The 13,430-nt window shown below is 33.4% G+C and overlaps 1 protein-coding gene across 3 annotated transcripts; it reads right to left on the bottom strand.

Annotated features, from left to right (window-relative positions):
* Positions 1–8,649: 8,649 nt before the first annotated feature.
* Positions 8,650–12,582, bottom strand: LOC145138644 (signal peptide peptidase-like). 3 transcript variants are annotated; one of them, XM_079072690.1, is made up of 13 exons: positions 12,435–12,582; positions 12,243–12,331; positions 11,905–11,960; positions 11,650–11,765; positions 11,416–11,567; positions 11,243–11,328; positions 11,026–11,153; positions 10,890–10,940; positions 10,737–10,823; positions 10,586–10,655; positions 9,224–9,360; positions 9,055–9,132; positions 8,650–8,882 (listed from the first exon to the last, which is right to left on the bottom strand). In XM_079072690.1, exons 3-13 carry the CDS (start codon positions 11,942–11,944, stop codon positions 8,802–8,804), a joined length of 1,026 nt encoding a protein of 341 aa, XP_078928816.1. In that variant the 5' UTR covers positions 11,945–11,960; positions 12,243–12,331; positions 12,435–12,582; the 3' UTR covers positions 8,650–8,801. The 3 variants fall into 3 exon arrangements, with proteins under 3 accessions (XP_078928816.1, XP_078928817.1, XP_078928818.1); XM_079072691.1 differs by having other exon boundaries at positions 12,243–12,326; positions 12,435–12,574; XM_079072692.1 differs by lacking the exons at positions 12,243–12,331; positions 12,435–12,582 and adding an exon at positions 12,031–12,127.
* Between the last annotated feature and the right edge of the window lie 848 nt (positions 12,583–13,430).

The following is a 13,430-nucleotide window of genomic DNA, read 5'->3' as shown; positions in this document are numbered from 1 at the left end:
TGATAATAACCTTCTATACATTACTCATGCACTTGGTAACCAAAGTAGTTTTGGTATTTTCTAAAATTTTAATCGTTAGCTTCTTTATAACTAAACATAGGTCCTAGGCATATGCCACATCAAATCAATTGATTTACTACGATCTCCTGATTTATATTTATATAAACTTAACTCATTGTAAATTTTATGAACTCACATGAAAAATATATTGTATCTACCTTTAAAAAAAAAATTTAGGAGTTGGGATTAAAGGAGGAGATAGAGACGTTAGAAGGGCACAAGAAGATGATGGAGAAATTGCCAGGTATGGAATTGACAGAAAGAACAAAGAAGCTTAGGCAAGCTTGCTTCAAAGCTATTTATAAGAAAAGAGGACTTAACAATCCTTAGCCATTTTGTTATCATTAGTGGATTTTAATCTATATTGTATGTGTTTTTCTCTTGATAGTTTGATACTCTTTTTTAGTTTCATTTTATGTATTTGTCTATTGATTTTTAATGCAGAAAATTTTGTATAATTTGGGTATTATAGTTTGTATTATGTATTTAGCCATATTCTAGATTGCCGACACGACTACGCCGACGACTCTATACCAGAGGTCTATATAAATAGACTTATGAATTTAGTAGGAATAACTTGATTATAATCTTGTGATTTGTTCCATGTCTGATCCACTCCTAAGATTCACTTGACATGCCCCCAGTTATGTGTAATTAAAATTTTATTAGACTGTTGATCCTAATGAGTCTCTCCTAAGTCCACAACCAAACAAGGAACAGGTCCTAAGGCGGACTCACCATTTCTAGGTCAATCATTCCTTAATTACACATAACTTCGAGGTACACCTAAAGAATCTTAGAGTTACCAGTTGTAAATTGTTTGTAATACCAAGTAGTGAGATTCAATGAAATAAAATGCATGCCTATTTCATTGATAAACCTTTTAGTAAATATCCTTACCATTTATATACACATGTATAATTTCGCACTTTAGTGAACTATTCTTGGTGTTTCTGTTAACGTCTTGGAGATGGAGTTATGGTAGTGGGTAGAAGTAGGTTTTGTACGGGCGTTAAAATTTACACATCATGTTGCTCGTGCGAGAATAGGGGTAGAAGAGATAATTAATAGACGCCTAATCCTATAATTACTTATAGGGGTGATCCTTATTAGTTACGTCTATAATCACGTAGTGCATATCAGTTATACATAATTTGAGATAGAATAGACTTTCGAATAAATGACTCTACTCTAAGTCCACAACCAAACAAGGAACAGGAAGTAGAGCAATAGTCATAGATTCTGAGTCTATAATATCTTTAATTATGTATAACTTTGGCGTATGCACTCAGTTATCATAGGCCTACTAATAGAGGTCTTTAGTTTTCACATAAGTTGGTTATAGTATCACCAAATACTCCTATAGTTTTTTTAGCTGTTTAGATTCGATTCTTAAAGTATTCTCTGTAGGGTGTAGTTAGGTTGATAGATTTGTTGCCCATTATGACTATCCCCCAGTATATGCAAGTCACTCCTCGGACAGATATAGTTGATCAGGCTATATCCTTCCCAGACTTGATTTACATATACCAAGGCATACCCATAATGTACAACTCCTCTTCTTTTATTTTATGTTCTTCTAGTTATGACACTATATGAGCATGTATGCATGTATTTATACTTTTAATAAAAAAATCATTTATTTTCTAAAAGTATATTTATTTGAAAAATGCACAAATCAGAGACTATTAGTCCCAATTGTGTTTATAGTTTGTATATTTTATGTGGTTTGATATACTTAATTCACTATAAACTGTGCTCTGATACCAATCTGTCACACCCCCAAACCAAGGATGGCGGAAACGTCCGGGGGTGGAGGACTTCATGTATAGTATCATAACAACAATTGTAATAGTAATTCAAGCAAACACAACCAACATATATATAATTGAAAAAGTTACATCATTGTATGAATTACATGTTTACGAATCAATTACAATATGTTGACAAAATATGAAATAGTAGACGCCTTAGCGTCCCATCCTCAAAAGCACTTGGTTACATGTTTAATGATTTCCTGAGAATACAAGTTGTTTGAAAAAGTGTCAACACAAAGGTTGGTGAGTTCATAAGCTTTTGTTTGGTATTATTAAAAGCTTTTCGTTTGTAAAAGTAGTATTTGTTTTAGAAAAATCCAATATTTTCCTTAAAATGTATATGTAGTCTTAAATCCAAAGACCAAAATGTATAAGTAACTTTTCTTACTTATAATAAATAATGTAAGTTTAAATCGACATAAACTCGTTTAATTTTAATGAAGTTCCCGTAAATTCCAATATTCATTAATACTTTATGTGAGTTTATTAAAGCCTTTTCTTGTAAAAGTAGTGTTCGTTCCAGAAAATCCAATATTTTCCTTAATGTGTAAATGTAGTCTTAAAACCCAAAGACCGAAATGTACAAGTAGTGTTCGTTCCTTATAGTAAAACACTGCAAGTTTAAATCGACATAAAATCGTTTGATTTTAGTGAAATCCCCGTAAATTCTATGTTTGTTAATACCACATGTGAGTTATTATAACCATGCTATGACCTAGTTGGCCTGAAACGACGTTCTTCAGGCGTCGGAAATGTTATGACATTTGTCACCCCAGACCTATCGGTCTAACTGTTGCATGCAGTTTAGATGTGGGTTTGTCAAACCCAATATAGATCTATACACAAGTATCACGCTCTCCCTCGAGGAGACTCTGGTTATAATACAGGACTTATTTGTAAATTGAATCGAATGTCTCACAGAAGTCATTAACGAATTTACGTGTAGTGTAATGAAAACTTGGTACCGTATGGCCGTACCTTGCTTAATGAAAATATCCTTTGTATAAATGTACCCTTTTTAAATGTATGTGTTATGTAATGTTTCATAAAGTCATTAACGGAATTACGTGTTATGAAAACTTGGTACCGTATGGTCGTACCTTGCTTAATGAAAATATCCTTTGTATAAATGTACCCTTTTTAAATGTATGTATTATGTAATGTATCATAAACTATACCTATTATAGTTTATCAACCAAGGGTAGTATGTAGTAATGTATGCAAACTATATTCAAAATAGTTTATTAAATGTTTGAATGTATCGGTTGTACTTTGATTATAATCACTTGTTATTCTTTATATTTTATATGTCCAAATCCATTTGTAAACTGATGTGTGTCTAAATATTAAGATAAAATGTCATATATTGCAATAACATATAATCACATAAAGATATACACCTTGCTCAACATGTTACAAGGTGAAATGAAATTGACAGCAACTTTTTATTGTATACAGTTTCTGTTACTGTTCTTAGAAAATTTATAGAAAAATCATCAAAGCTCTAAATCCAAATCCGCAAATTGTGAGAGTTTGGAATATGAGTCTAGTTTGTTCGTAAATTTTATCATGATTTTTAGTGATCTCTAACAGAGGTGAAAATGTTCATAATCACAGACTGGTCCGGGTTTGCCTCTGAAATGATAGGCAGTTTTGTAAAAATCATCATAAATTGTAGAAAAATCATATGGAGATGTGCAAGTAGCCATTTTAAAGCTAAGAGTTTGAACTACTTGCACCTGGAACAGTTTTGAAAACTAAAATATTTAAGTTGACCAAAACAGTCCGTGATCGAAGTTCATCTTTTCTGATGTAATCTGATAGAAAAAGTTTAATTGTGTTCTTGATGATTTTACTTGTATTCCCCCCTTAAAACTTAAGAAAAACATGTAAATGTAGGGGTATGAACTCACCTTATGTGTTCTTAGAGGATGGATGTTGGAGAAGAGAAGTGTTCAACTCAAAAACACTTAGAAGATGCCTTGACGAATCGAGAACCAAGAGTGGAAGAAAGCTTGATGATTAACCTTGTAAGTCTTGAAATTGAGAGAGAATGGTGTAGAAAATGAGTGACTTAAGCCTTGTATTTATACTAGTAAGAATTACTATTCATATATAATTCTTTAATAATAAGTGTTAAATGTTGACATTCTCCATATAACTAGTTAGTGTATATGACATATTCATGATGTAATCATGACAAATGTTTCTAGAAGATGGTTAATACTAATTGGCTAATAATAGTAATTTTTAAAACGTAAATAGTAAATAGTAGGTAGTAAATAGTAAATAGTAAATAGTAAATAGTAAATATGATGAGATTTTTACAATTGTCATATTTGTAAACCCCGTTAAGCCATGTTTAAGAGTCTTACACAGCCCCCGATAATTGTGCAATAGTGTTTTATCGCTTTGGTTCGTTGTTTAGCACTGTTAAGGCTAAGGAAAATCAAACATATGAATTTTCCAAATGATGTTTTCTCATTAAAATAGCGAATTGTACAACGTAAACCTTAACATACAAGGGTTAATGGAGTTGACCGGTTTGACTTGTTGACTTTGTTTGACTTTGACTTGACTCAATTTTGACGATTGTCACATCTTCTCCTTCCTTCTTAAGACTACCAACACCAAAATCCACCAAAATGACTTAGATTGCTTCAACAACGGCTAGGGTTTTCTATAGAGGGTTTTTGGGAGCATAAAGGGACGATGGAGGCTGTATAAGGTTGTTTAAAAGGTGCAAACCCTCAGATTAGGGTTTTGTCCAGACAGAGCCTACTCGTCGAGTTCGGGACCCGACTCGACGAGTCCATCACTTAGATCCCACGTCTCATCCCGCTTCTACTCGGCGAGTTGGGCCTTCAACTCGCCGAGTCCCAGGCCAAAAATGCAAAAATTACTTAAATAAAATACATACCAGGAAACATGTGCTACAAATTGACTCTACTCTAAGCCCTTAATCAGAAAAGAATAGGAAATAAAGTTAAATCAAACATTTTCAGGCTATAGAATCTTTATTATGTACAACTATGATGCACCCACTAAGAAAATACAGTAATGATGTCAATTTCATCAAACATACAAGAAATTCTCCTAAGCTATCATGCATCATACATCAGGCAATTCTATCATGCAATTCCTGAAGTTCCCAAGCCTACTACTAGCACGTAGTTCTATTACAATCATTATAAGCAAATAACAGTGTGGGTAATTTGGGGTAAACTTGCTTGCTCCGGTTGATCGTACACATCTCATCCTTCCTTGGTTACTTTTGAAAATAATTTAGAAAACATTTTTGAATACTTTTACAGATCCTTAGCTTGAGACTGGATTCACACGAATGCTAATCCAATTCACTCAAACCAGGGCTCTGATACCAACTTGTAACATCCCAAAAATCAAGGCAAAAGTTTTCATTCTTAAATCAAGTAAAATCATTGTTTTCAGATACCATCCAATCAAAACCATTCATTTACAAACTGTTTTTCTCAAAAATAGAAATCATATATATCAGAGTGTCCCCAATTCATTATCATCAAAACCAAGAGGATGTGCACGATCACGCCTTCGTCTTGCCACGATCAACTGAAGTACCTGAAACAATAAACTAAAACTGTAAGCACGAAGCTTAGTGAGTTCCCCCAAAGTACCACCACGCAAACATATAAAATTTACAAACAAGCATGTCGGGTCCAATCAACCATCGGGTTGGAATACCCCAGGCCCAGTCATCCTCGGGATGGAATACCCCAGGTTGGAATGCCAATATATAATGAGTCCAGTCAACCATCAGGTTGGAATACCCCAGGACCATTCAACCTCCGGGTCCAGTCATCCTCGGGATGGAATACCCCAGGTTGGAATGCCAATATACAACGGGTCCAGTCATCCTCGGGATGGAATACCCTAGGGCCCAATCAACCATTGGGTTGGAATGCCCCCGGTCTGTTGGCTCACGCACATAGCAGTAAAACCTCAACCACAAATCAAAATATGTGCACATATAACAGATAAACATATAACTGACCGATAAACTATCAGACAGATCTACAGATCACTACTGCATACTCACATCCTATATACTAGGACTCAGATTTAACAAATCACTACAACATCACGGCATACTATCACAGAGCAGGATATCCAATCTAATGGGCCGGCCTTGGTGCCTTCGACCCATAAGTATAGTGAGGAAAACTCACCTGAATCAAAGAATTCTAAAACACTGCGATGCGATCCCTTTTAAGCACTACTTATTCCCGCGAATCCACTAATGCCAGAACCATATATAATCTCAATTAATAACCTAAAATCCTCAAGTTTGATCCAAAGTCAAACTTGGTTAGAAAATCAATGGTCAACGACAGTCAATAGTCAGTAGACCCTCACGACGTGACCATCTATGGCTCACGTCGTGAGCCACTACAGAACAAAATAGCTGGTTCGTACACTCCTCACGACGTGGCATGCATCATCCTCATGTCGTGAGATTCGTCTGAGCGCTATATTGATTCAAAAACCTCTTAATCAATTAATCCACTAATCCATCTGTTCCTGGAGGCTTCCTAACACTCGAAGGATCATAAAAATCGATGCTTTAAGGTCTTGTATGTCCAATATAAGACTTGGGCTCAAATTAGGTCATTCGTGGATAAAAAGAGGATAAATTCTCATGCATGAACTCCAACATCATTCAAACTTCAGATCCATGACATATAAGCATCTAGGGACCCTAAGGACCCATAAAGTTGCCAACTTTATGGAGTCCCAACACTATAACTCTTAAGATTTTGGATAAATATGCATAAAACCTTAGATCTAGCAATAAGGAACATAAAGCTTGGATCTTGATTACTCATATTGGTCCAGAAGCGTGGCTAAAGGTTGCAAACAAAGCTTCCAAGCTGCAACTATGCTTCCATGGTGATCTCTTTTTCTTCAAACCTCCAAAACTCCACCAAAAGCTCAAGAAACACAAGGAGATGCTAGGGCTAGGGTTTTACTGAGTTTAGGGACGAAAGAGGCTGGTTTGGAACCCTAAAATGAAGTTTATGGGGTTTAAATATGATGGAAACCCTAAAAGATCGTGGGCTTAGGTTGCAGCGTACCTCACGTCGTGAGCTCTTAATGCTCACTTCGTGAGCTCAACTTAAATCTGAATCTTCATTGTTCGCTTCTCACATTGTGACCTCTCTATAGCTCACGTCGCGAGTCATGGTTTTACCCAAAAACCATGCCTTGACTCCTTGAAACCCTAAATCGACCCGATTCGGAAAACCGGGTGTTACACTCGGTGGCTAAAAGCTTGACCGGTCACTTCAGTAAGTCAAGTCAACACAAATGCTAGTTAACAAGATTGTTTAGCCTAGGCATTGACACATCCATTTGTCTGGTCTAATTTACAGTCAACTAAATAATCAGTCTGGTGGAGTTTGCTTGAGGCGACCCAACCTATGGTCATTTCGAGCACTAATTCGACTTCAACATTTACTCAGTTCACTAGGTCCAAGTTAGTTTGACCAGTCAACACTTGTTTAGTAGCAATGCCCGACAATTTGCTAAATGGAAGGCTCCTTATGCTCCGTTGCGTACACGCATAATTCACAAAATCTAGCAACTACGGTACCTCACTTGGACTCCTACCTATTAATTAGATGGTAAGAGATCATATACTTTATAAATCCAATAAACTTTTACCTTTCTATGGATCGGTGTGGTGTGGGACAAGTTATTTTTTCCACTTTCAAGTTCCATTTTATTCATACAACTTATAACGACATTCAATATTTCTTTCAAATTAACTCCAATTTGGACGTGAAGTATATCGTTACCAAGTTCTCTTAAGGGAAAACACAATCGAATTAAACATTACATAGATGTATAAAAATATACAGATTTACAAGTGTCTAGAGTAAGTGAAAAAATCAATATTTTTCTAATTAAGAAAAATAATGCCTTTTCAACACTTTTATATTTAATAAATGCATTTTAAATATGAGAAACTATGTCAAAAAATAATGAAACTTAACGATAGGCTAGGATGAAAATAGGATGAGGTGGTCAAAGAATGAACCGGATATCCACTTTGGTGATTTGGCATATACCGGAAGTAACATCCTGCCTTGTATCCCACTTTGTAGTGATCCTTAGCGACAACATTTCCCTTTCGGGGGTATAATCCAATTCATTTTGTTTTAAAGTTATTTTGATTTTCGGTATCGAACTTCAAGAGTTTATATTCATAACCATTGACAAATTGACAATACTCAAAGACCTTAATCATGCTTGATGGAAGAAATCTAGGAGGCAAAAAATAAAGAATGACAAATAGGAAAAGATTGGTGTCCTAAATACATTAAGCCAAGTTATTTGGCTTAACCTATCAAGTCATTTTGTTCAAATTTTATAAAAAAGAAAAAGTCTCATGTATAGTTGTCCAAATTAATCTTTTAACTCATTTAGTACAAAAAATCCTTATATTTACATTTCCAACACTACGATACATATAAATCACTCTTACCTTTCTAAGTAAGCAAGCTAAACACATAATTGTAAAATCTCATACGATTAAACTTTTTGCTTGTTACCAAACCACATAAAAACATAATATAATATTTCTATTCGCACAATTATTTAGATATATAGACTTTCCACATGTTTTCAGTGAAAAAACCATGTATCATGTCCTTTTTTATCAATCTAAGTGAATAAACATGTATCACGCCCTATTTATTTAATCAATTAAAACAGTCTATATGGAGATTAGAGATACGATCCAGAAATAAAAGATTAACTGCATAATCTATTGCATAAGTTAACCATAAAGATTGGAGCTAAAATCCAAGAAAAAAAAAAGTATAAAAGAAATAGAAAAAAGAGCATAGCTCCTTCTACTGTGAACTGTATATCGTAAAGCATCTATCAGTCTACTTTCTTGTTTGTTTTCTCATCTACATCACCTTCACCACCAACAGCCGTTTTAGACTCATCAAATTCCAATAACTGCCAGAACCCAAAACTATCATATTAGAAATAATTTTTTATAAGAAAACAAAAAATAATTTAGAATAATTTTTTTTTGAAAACATTATTGTTATTGAAGACAAGAGAAATCAAAGTAAAATTTATAATCGAACAGGATTTGTTTGATGTGGATATTATTAGTAAGGCTTACCGGTTTGACCTCCCCATTCCATATGCAATGAGCACCCAAGAACCCGATAACTGATGGCACAATGTATAACAAAGCAGGCTGAAACCAAAACCAAAAACAATATTAGATTAAATTAAATTTAAAAAAAAAAAAAAATTATTTCCATTTCCATCATCCATTCATCACCAACCTGTGCAGCTTGAAACCAGTTCATGACAACAATTGTAAGAACCACACCAACTGCATATCCCAAGAAAGCACTTTTGAAGTATTGACTCTTTTGCCCTCTTGACACGTCAAATCTCAGTGCCAACGCTACAAAAATGCCTGATCACCAACACACACATACATGTTCATATACTTATATACATATGTTCATTACCCATTAAAGCACTTTACCCATACATGACTTAATAGCTCTTTTTTATTTCCTTTCAAGTCTTGTATGGATAAAGTAACTGAATGGCTAATACAAACTTCTTTTTTTAATTGAACTGTCCCAATATGAATGAATGACTATTTACCCTACTGTTTAGAAATTAATCATAAAAACAATTTATCAATGAAAAAGTGATATATTATGTATATTACATTTACTATAACTAAAAAAAAAAAAAGCTTATAAAGTATTAAAATATGAGAACTAAAACCTTCGATACTTTTTAATATATGTTGCAAATGTTATTGGATGAAAGTTGAAAATGGAATCTCATCTCTTTTTCATCAAAAAGAAATTGTCACGTGTTGAATCTAGAGATATATTTTTTCCTATATGTATGTCACGTGCTAAATAAAAATTATAGTTTGATTAAGATACATTATAAAAATAAAATCATCTATAATAAATGAAGGTTTTTTTTGCCACTTGTCACACTCTCATTCAATTTGCCAAATGTCATTTTGTAGTTATTTTGAATTAATTTTTTTTCCACATGTCATTTTATGAGTTTTTCTATTTTATTAAATTCCACATAATATTTTAATGTAATAATTGCAATAAATGTAGTAATGAATGGATACCAATTTCATTAACAAACTTACCTTTTAATTTCAAAATTCCTAAAATTAAAGCTTATTGGTTTCTTTTCTTTATTTAAATTATTTGCTTAAATTTAAAAGATAAAAAACATTTCCATTCTAATAATTCATTATTTTTTTTATTTTCTTATAAATTCAAAGTTCTCAAATATTTTGACTTTTATATTTAACTTTTTGTTTAAATTAACCATGTAATACATGGGCCTCACGACTGGTGGTAAATAACCACATCAAAAGAAATTTAACATGATTAATAATTTAAATTGAACATGATATTTAACAAGATCAAATAAAAAATTAAATTGATTTGGAAAGAGAATAGGCTGATTTAGGGGCAAGAAGATAATGGAACTGGAATAGGTTTATTTAAAAAATAGAAAAGAGAGAGAAAAAAAAAGGGTAGCACATGTAAAAAAGGAGCTCTTAATGGATAAATAAATGCCCCATCTTCTCACTTAACCCATTAAGCTCATCTTTATATATTAAGTAAAAAAGAAACACCATTATAAATTACCTGGAATGACAATATCACCTAAACCAAGCATAGAAAATGGGCGTACAGCATCTCTTGTTGGGAATAGAAGCTGAAAACAGATTAAAAGTTTCAATTAAAACCTCAGAATATGGTAAGAAAGACCCAATTTCAACCAAACAAAGCATAATACCTTTATAGGTGCATCAAATGATTTGGCAACACTGACCATCACAGGGGTAAAAAAGACCCAGAATATATCATAAAAGAAAAGTCCAGCCTGCAGATTGAGATCATAGTATTAATCCCATGCTTTACAGAACAGGGTAACTACAATGCAACTCACCAATAGAATAGCACCAGTCTTGAATGACCCGAGTGAAAGCATTTCAATTCCCTACAAATTTTTGCAAGTTTTCATGTCATTTTGTTCATCATGGCATACATGAAATATAAAATAATAAAATGATTAAAATCCAAACCTGAATGCAGAAAGCAAGTCCCAAAATATTGTTAGCCAGCCAATGCTTCTGTGCTACATACCACACACAAAAAAAGGTCCCAGGAATTCCAGCAACCACTTGAGACCTTGTGAACTCAACATCCAAAGCTGTATAAAAAAAAAAAGATTTTAAAAAAAATACATCTTTACACAAATCACATCACCATAATGTAAGTAAACAAATATAGATAACCAACAGTGAAAATAAGGGAAACGCCAAGTTATAACATCTTCATTCCACTTAGTTGGTAAAAACCGCCTGATTGCAGGTAAAAGTGTTGCCCTATAATTGAAAATGAAAGAAGTCATTAAAGAAGAGTGATTACTGATTAACAAAATTAGCAAAAATACTTATAAAAAGAGAGCATACGATAGCGCGATGATGCCAAGAACAAAGAAGTAACAAGTGAGAACAGCATTGACCAAGTCTTTTGACAGGAACTTAAAGAGCAAGAACAGAGACAACAGCATTGCACTACCAACTAAAGGAAAGCGCATGGCATGTTCATCAGACATTGTCTCCTGTAAAAAAGAGTAAATTTTTAAGCACGAAAAAGAGGTAAAAATCTTGGAATGATTCAACACATGGAAGCTGTGTACTTACAGAAGGAGGTGTTGGCTTGACAGAGCGATAACAACCCACAAAAACTGTGAGGCATGCTGTCAAGATGACATTTATATTTGGGTCTACCTTCATAACCAGTGGTGCAAGTGTTAAACCTGCAAATCCAAAATGATGCAGTAGATGATTTCTCTTGTTATGAAATAATCCATGGCAACTAGGATAGAGCTAAAAAAGAACGATGGTTTTCAGATGAAGTTAATGTAGATGTATATAGATCGGAAAGAGATACAGAACCTGCTAGAGCAATATTGGCAGCTCGCTCACCATTCTTCATTGTCAAAACTATGTCCCTACATTAATAAATCCAATATCGGTACACGACAATATTGATGAACAGAAAAAAAAAGAACAAGTCCATACTGTTTCTTAATCTCTCTAGCAACCAGAGAATTATAATTCAAATGGCGACTGAAAGGGGTATACGGAGATCCGAAAGGAATGGCAGGCCCAATGCAGTACAAAAAAAGACCAATTTTTAAGCCTAAAAATTAACAGTTCATGTAGAAAAGAAACTCAATCCAAAGACACTACGTGTAACTGTGTGCAAATTTGAAAAGACAAAGAACACGAACCGTAATTAACTGTAACACCAGAAACGACAAGTAGATGCAGCAGATGGACTAGATCGATTGATCGATCGACGACCCTCTCGAAGTCTATTCTGAAACGGCAGAATTTAGGGCATGAACATCAGAATTTTTGGTGATTAATAGAATTAAGGCAATGAATAGATCTCCTAAATCGTAAACTGATAAGGTCAGTACCTCCGACGGAAAAAGAAACTGAGAATCGATAATCGCCGGGGATGGGCCGGCGATGGTTGTTGCGGAGGTTTTAGCAGATTTCGTCTTTCTTCTGTACGTCTCCGTTATGTCTTCGTCTGGTAAATGCTTTCGACCACGTATTAACTCATTTATTTACTTTTGAGATTTTAATTATTTATTTTGCATTTAATATGCATTAAATACAATAGAGATTGTTACCAATTCTTATTTTCTACATGATATCTTTGGGTAAATGATGACTAAAATCAGGATATATATATATATATATATATATATATATATATATATATATATATATATATATATATATATATATATATATATATATATATATATATACATTACAGCCCCACCTAAGCTTAGGTACTAAACCTCTTGAAACTACATTGTTTTATTATATAAAGATTACGGTTAATGGATTCACGATTAATACTTCAAGATGTAAATTCAAGATCGACACAATATGGTTTAGGGTTTATGGTTTAGGGTTTAGGGTTTAGGTTTAGGTTTAGGTTTAGGGTTTAGGTTTAGGTTTAGGTTTAGGGTTTAGGGTTTAGGGTTTAGGTTTAGGTTTAAGTTTAGGGTTTAGGGTTTAGGTTTAGGGTTTAGTAATGTTCACTTGGGTGAAGTAATAACCGATAATGGAGGAAAGAAAACAGAGATGGTAAAACGATAATGAAAGAAAGAAATGTTATGGAGGATGGTATATGTACTAAGTGAAACCAAACCGGGTATATATAGCAAGTTAAAACGATATATTTTAGAAGTTTAGTACCTAAGCTTAGGTGGGGCTGTAATGTATATTCCCTATCCCCATATATATATATATATATATATATATATATATATATATATATATATATATATATATAGGTTTTATGGAAAACAAAAAACCCTAAAAATGCATAAAAAAAACACTTAGAGATCACAATCTTTTTTTTGACTTTATATGTACAAAATTCGCAGCGTTATTAA

Source organism: Lactuca virosa, chromosome 9 (genome assembly GCF_052849685.1).
Source record: "Lactuca virosa cultivar CGN04683 chromosome 9, Lactuca_virosa_CGN04683_v6, whole genome shotgun sequence".
Taxonomy (NCBI): Eukaryota; Viridiplantae; Streptophyta; class Magnoliopsida; order Asterales; family Asteraceae; genus Lactuca; species Lactuca virosa.
The sequence above is the reverse complement of the archived record's forward strand: the minus strand, read 5'-3'. Positions and strand labels throughout refer to the sequence as shown.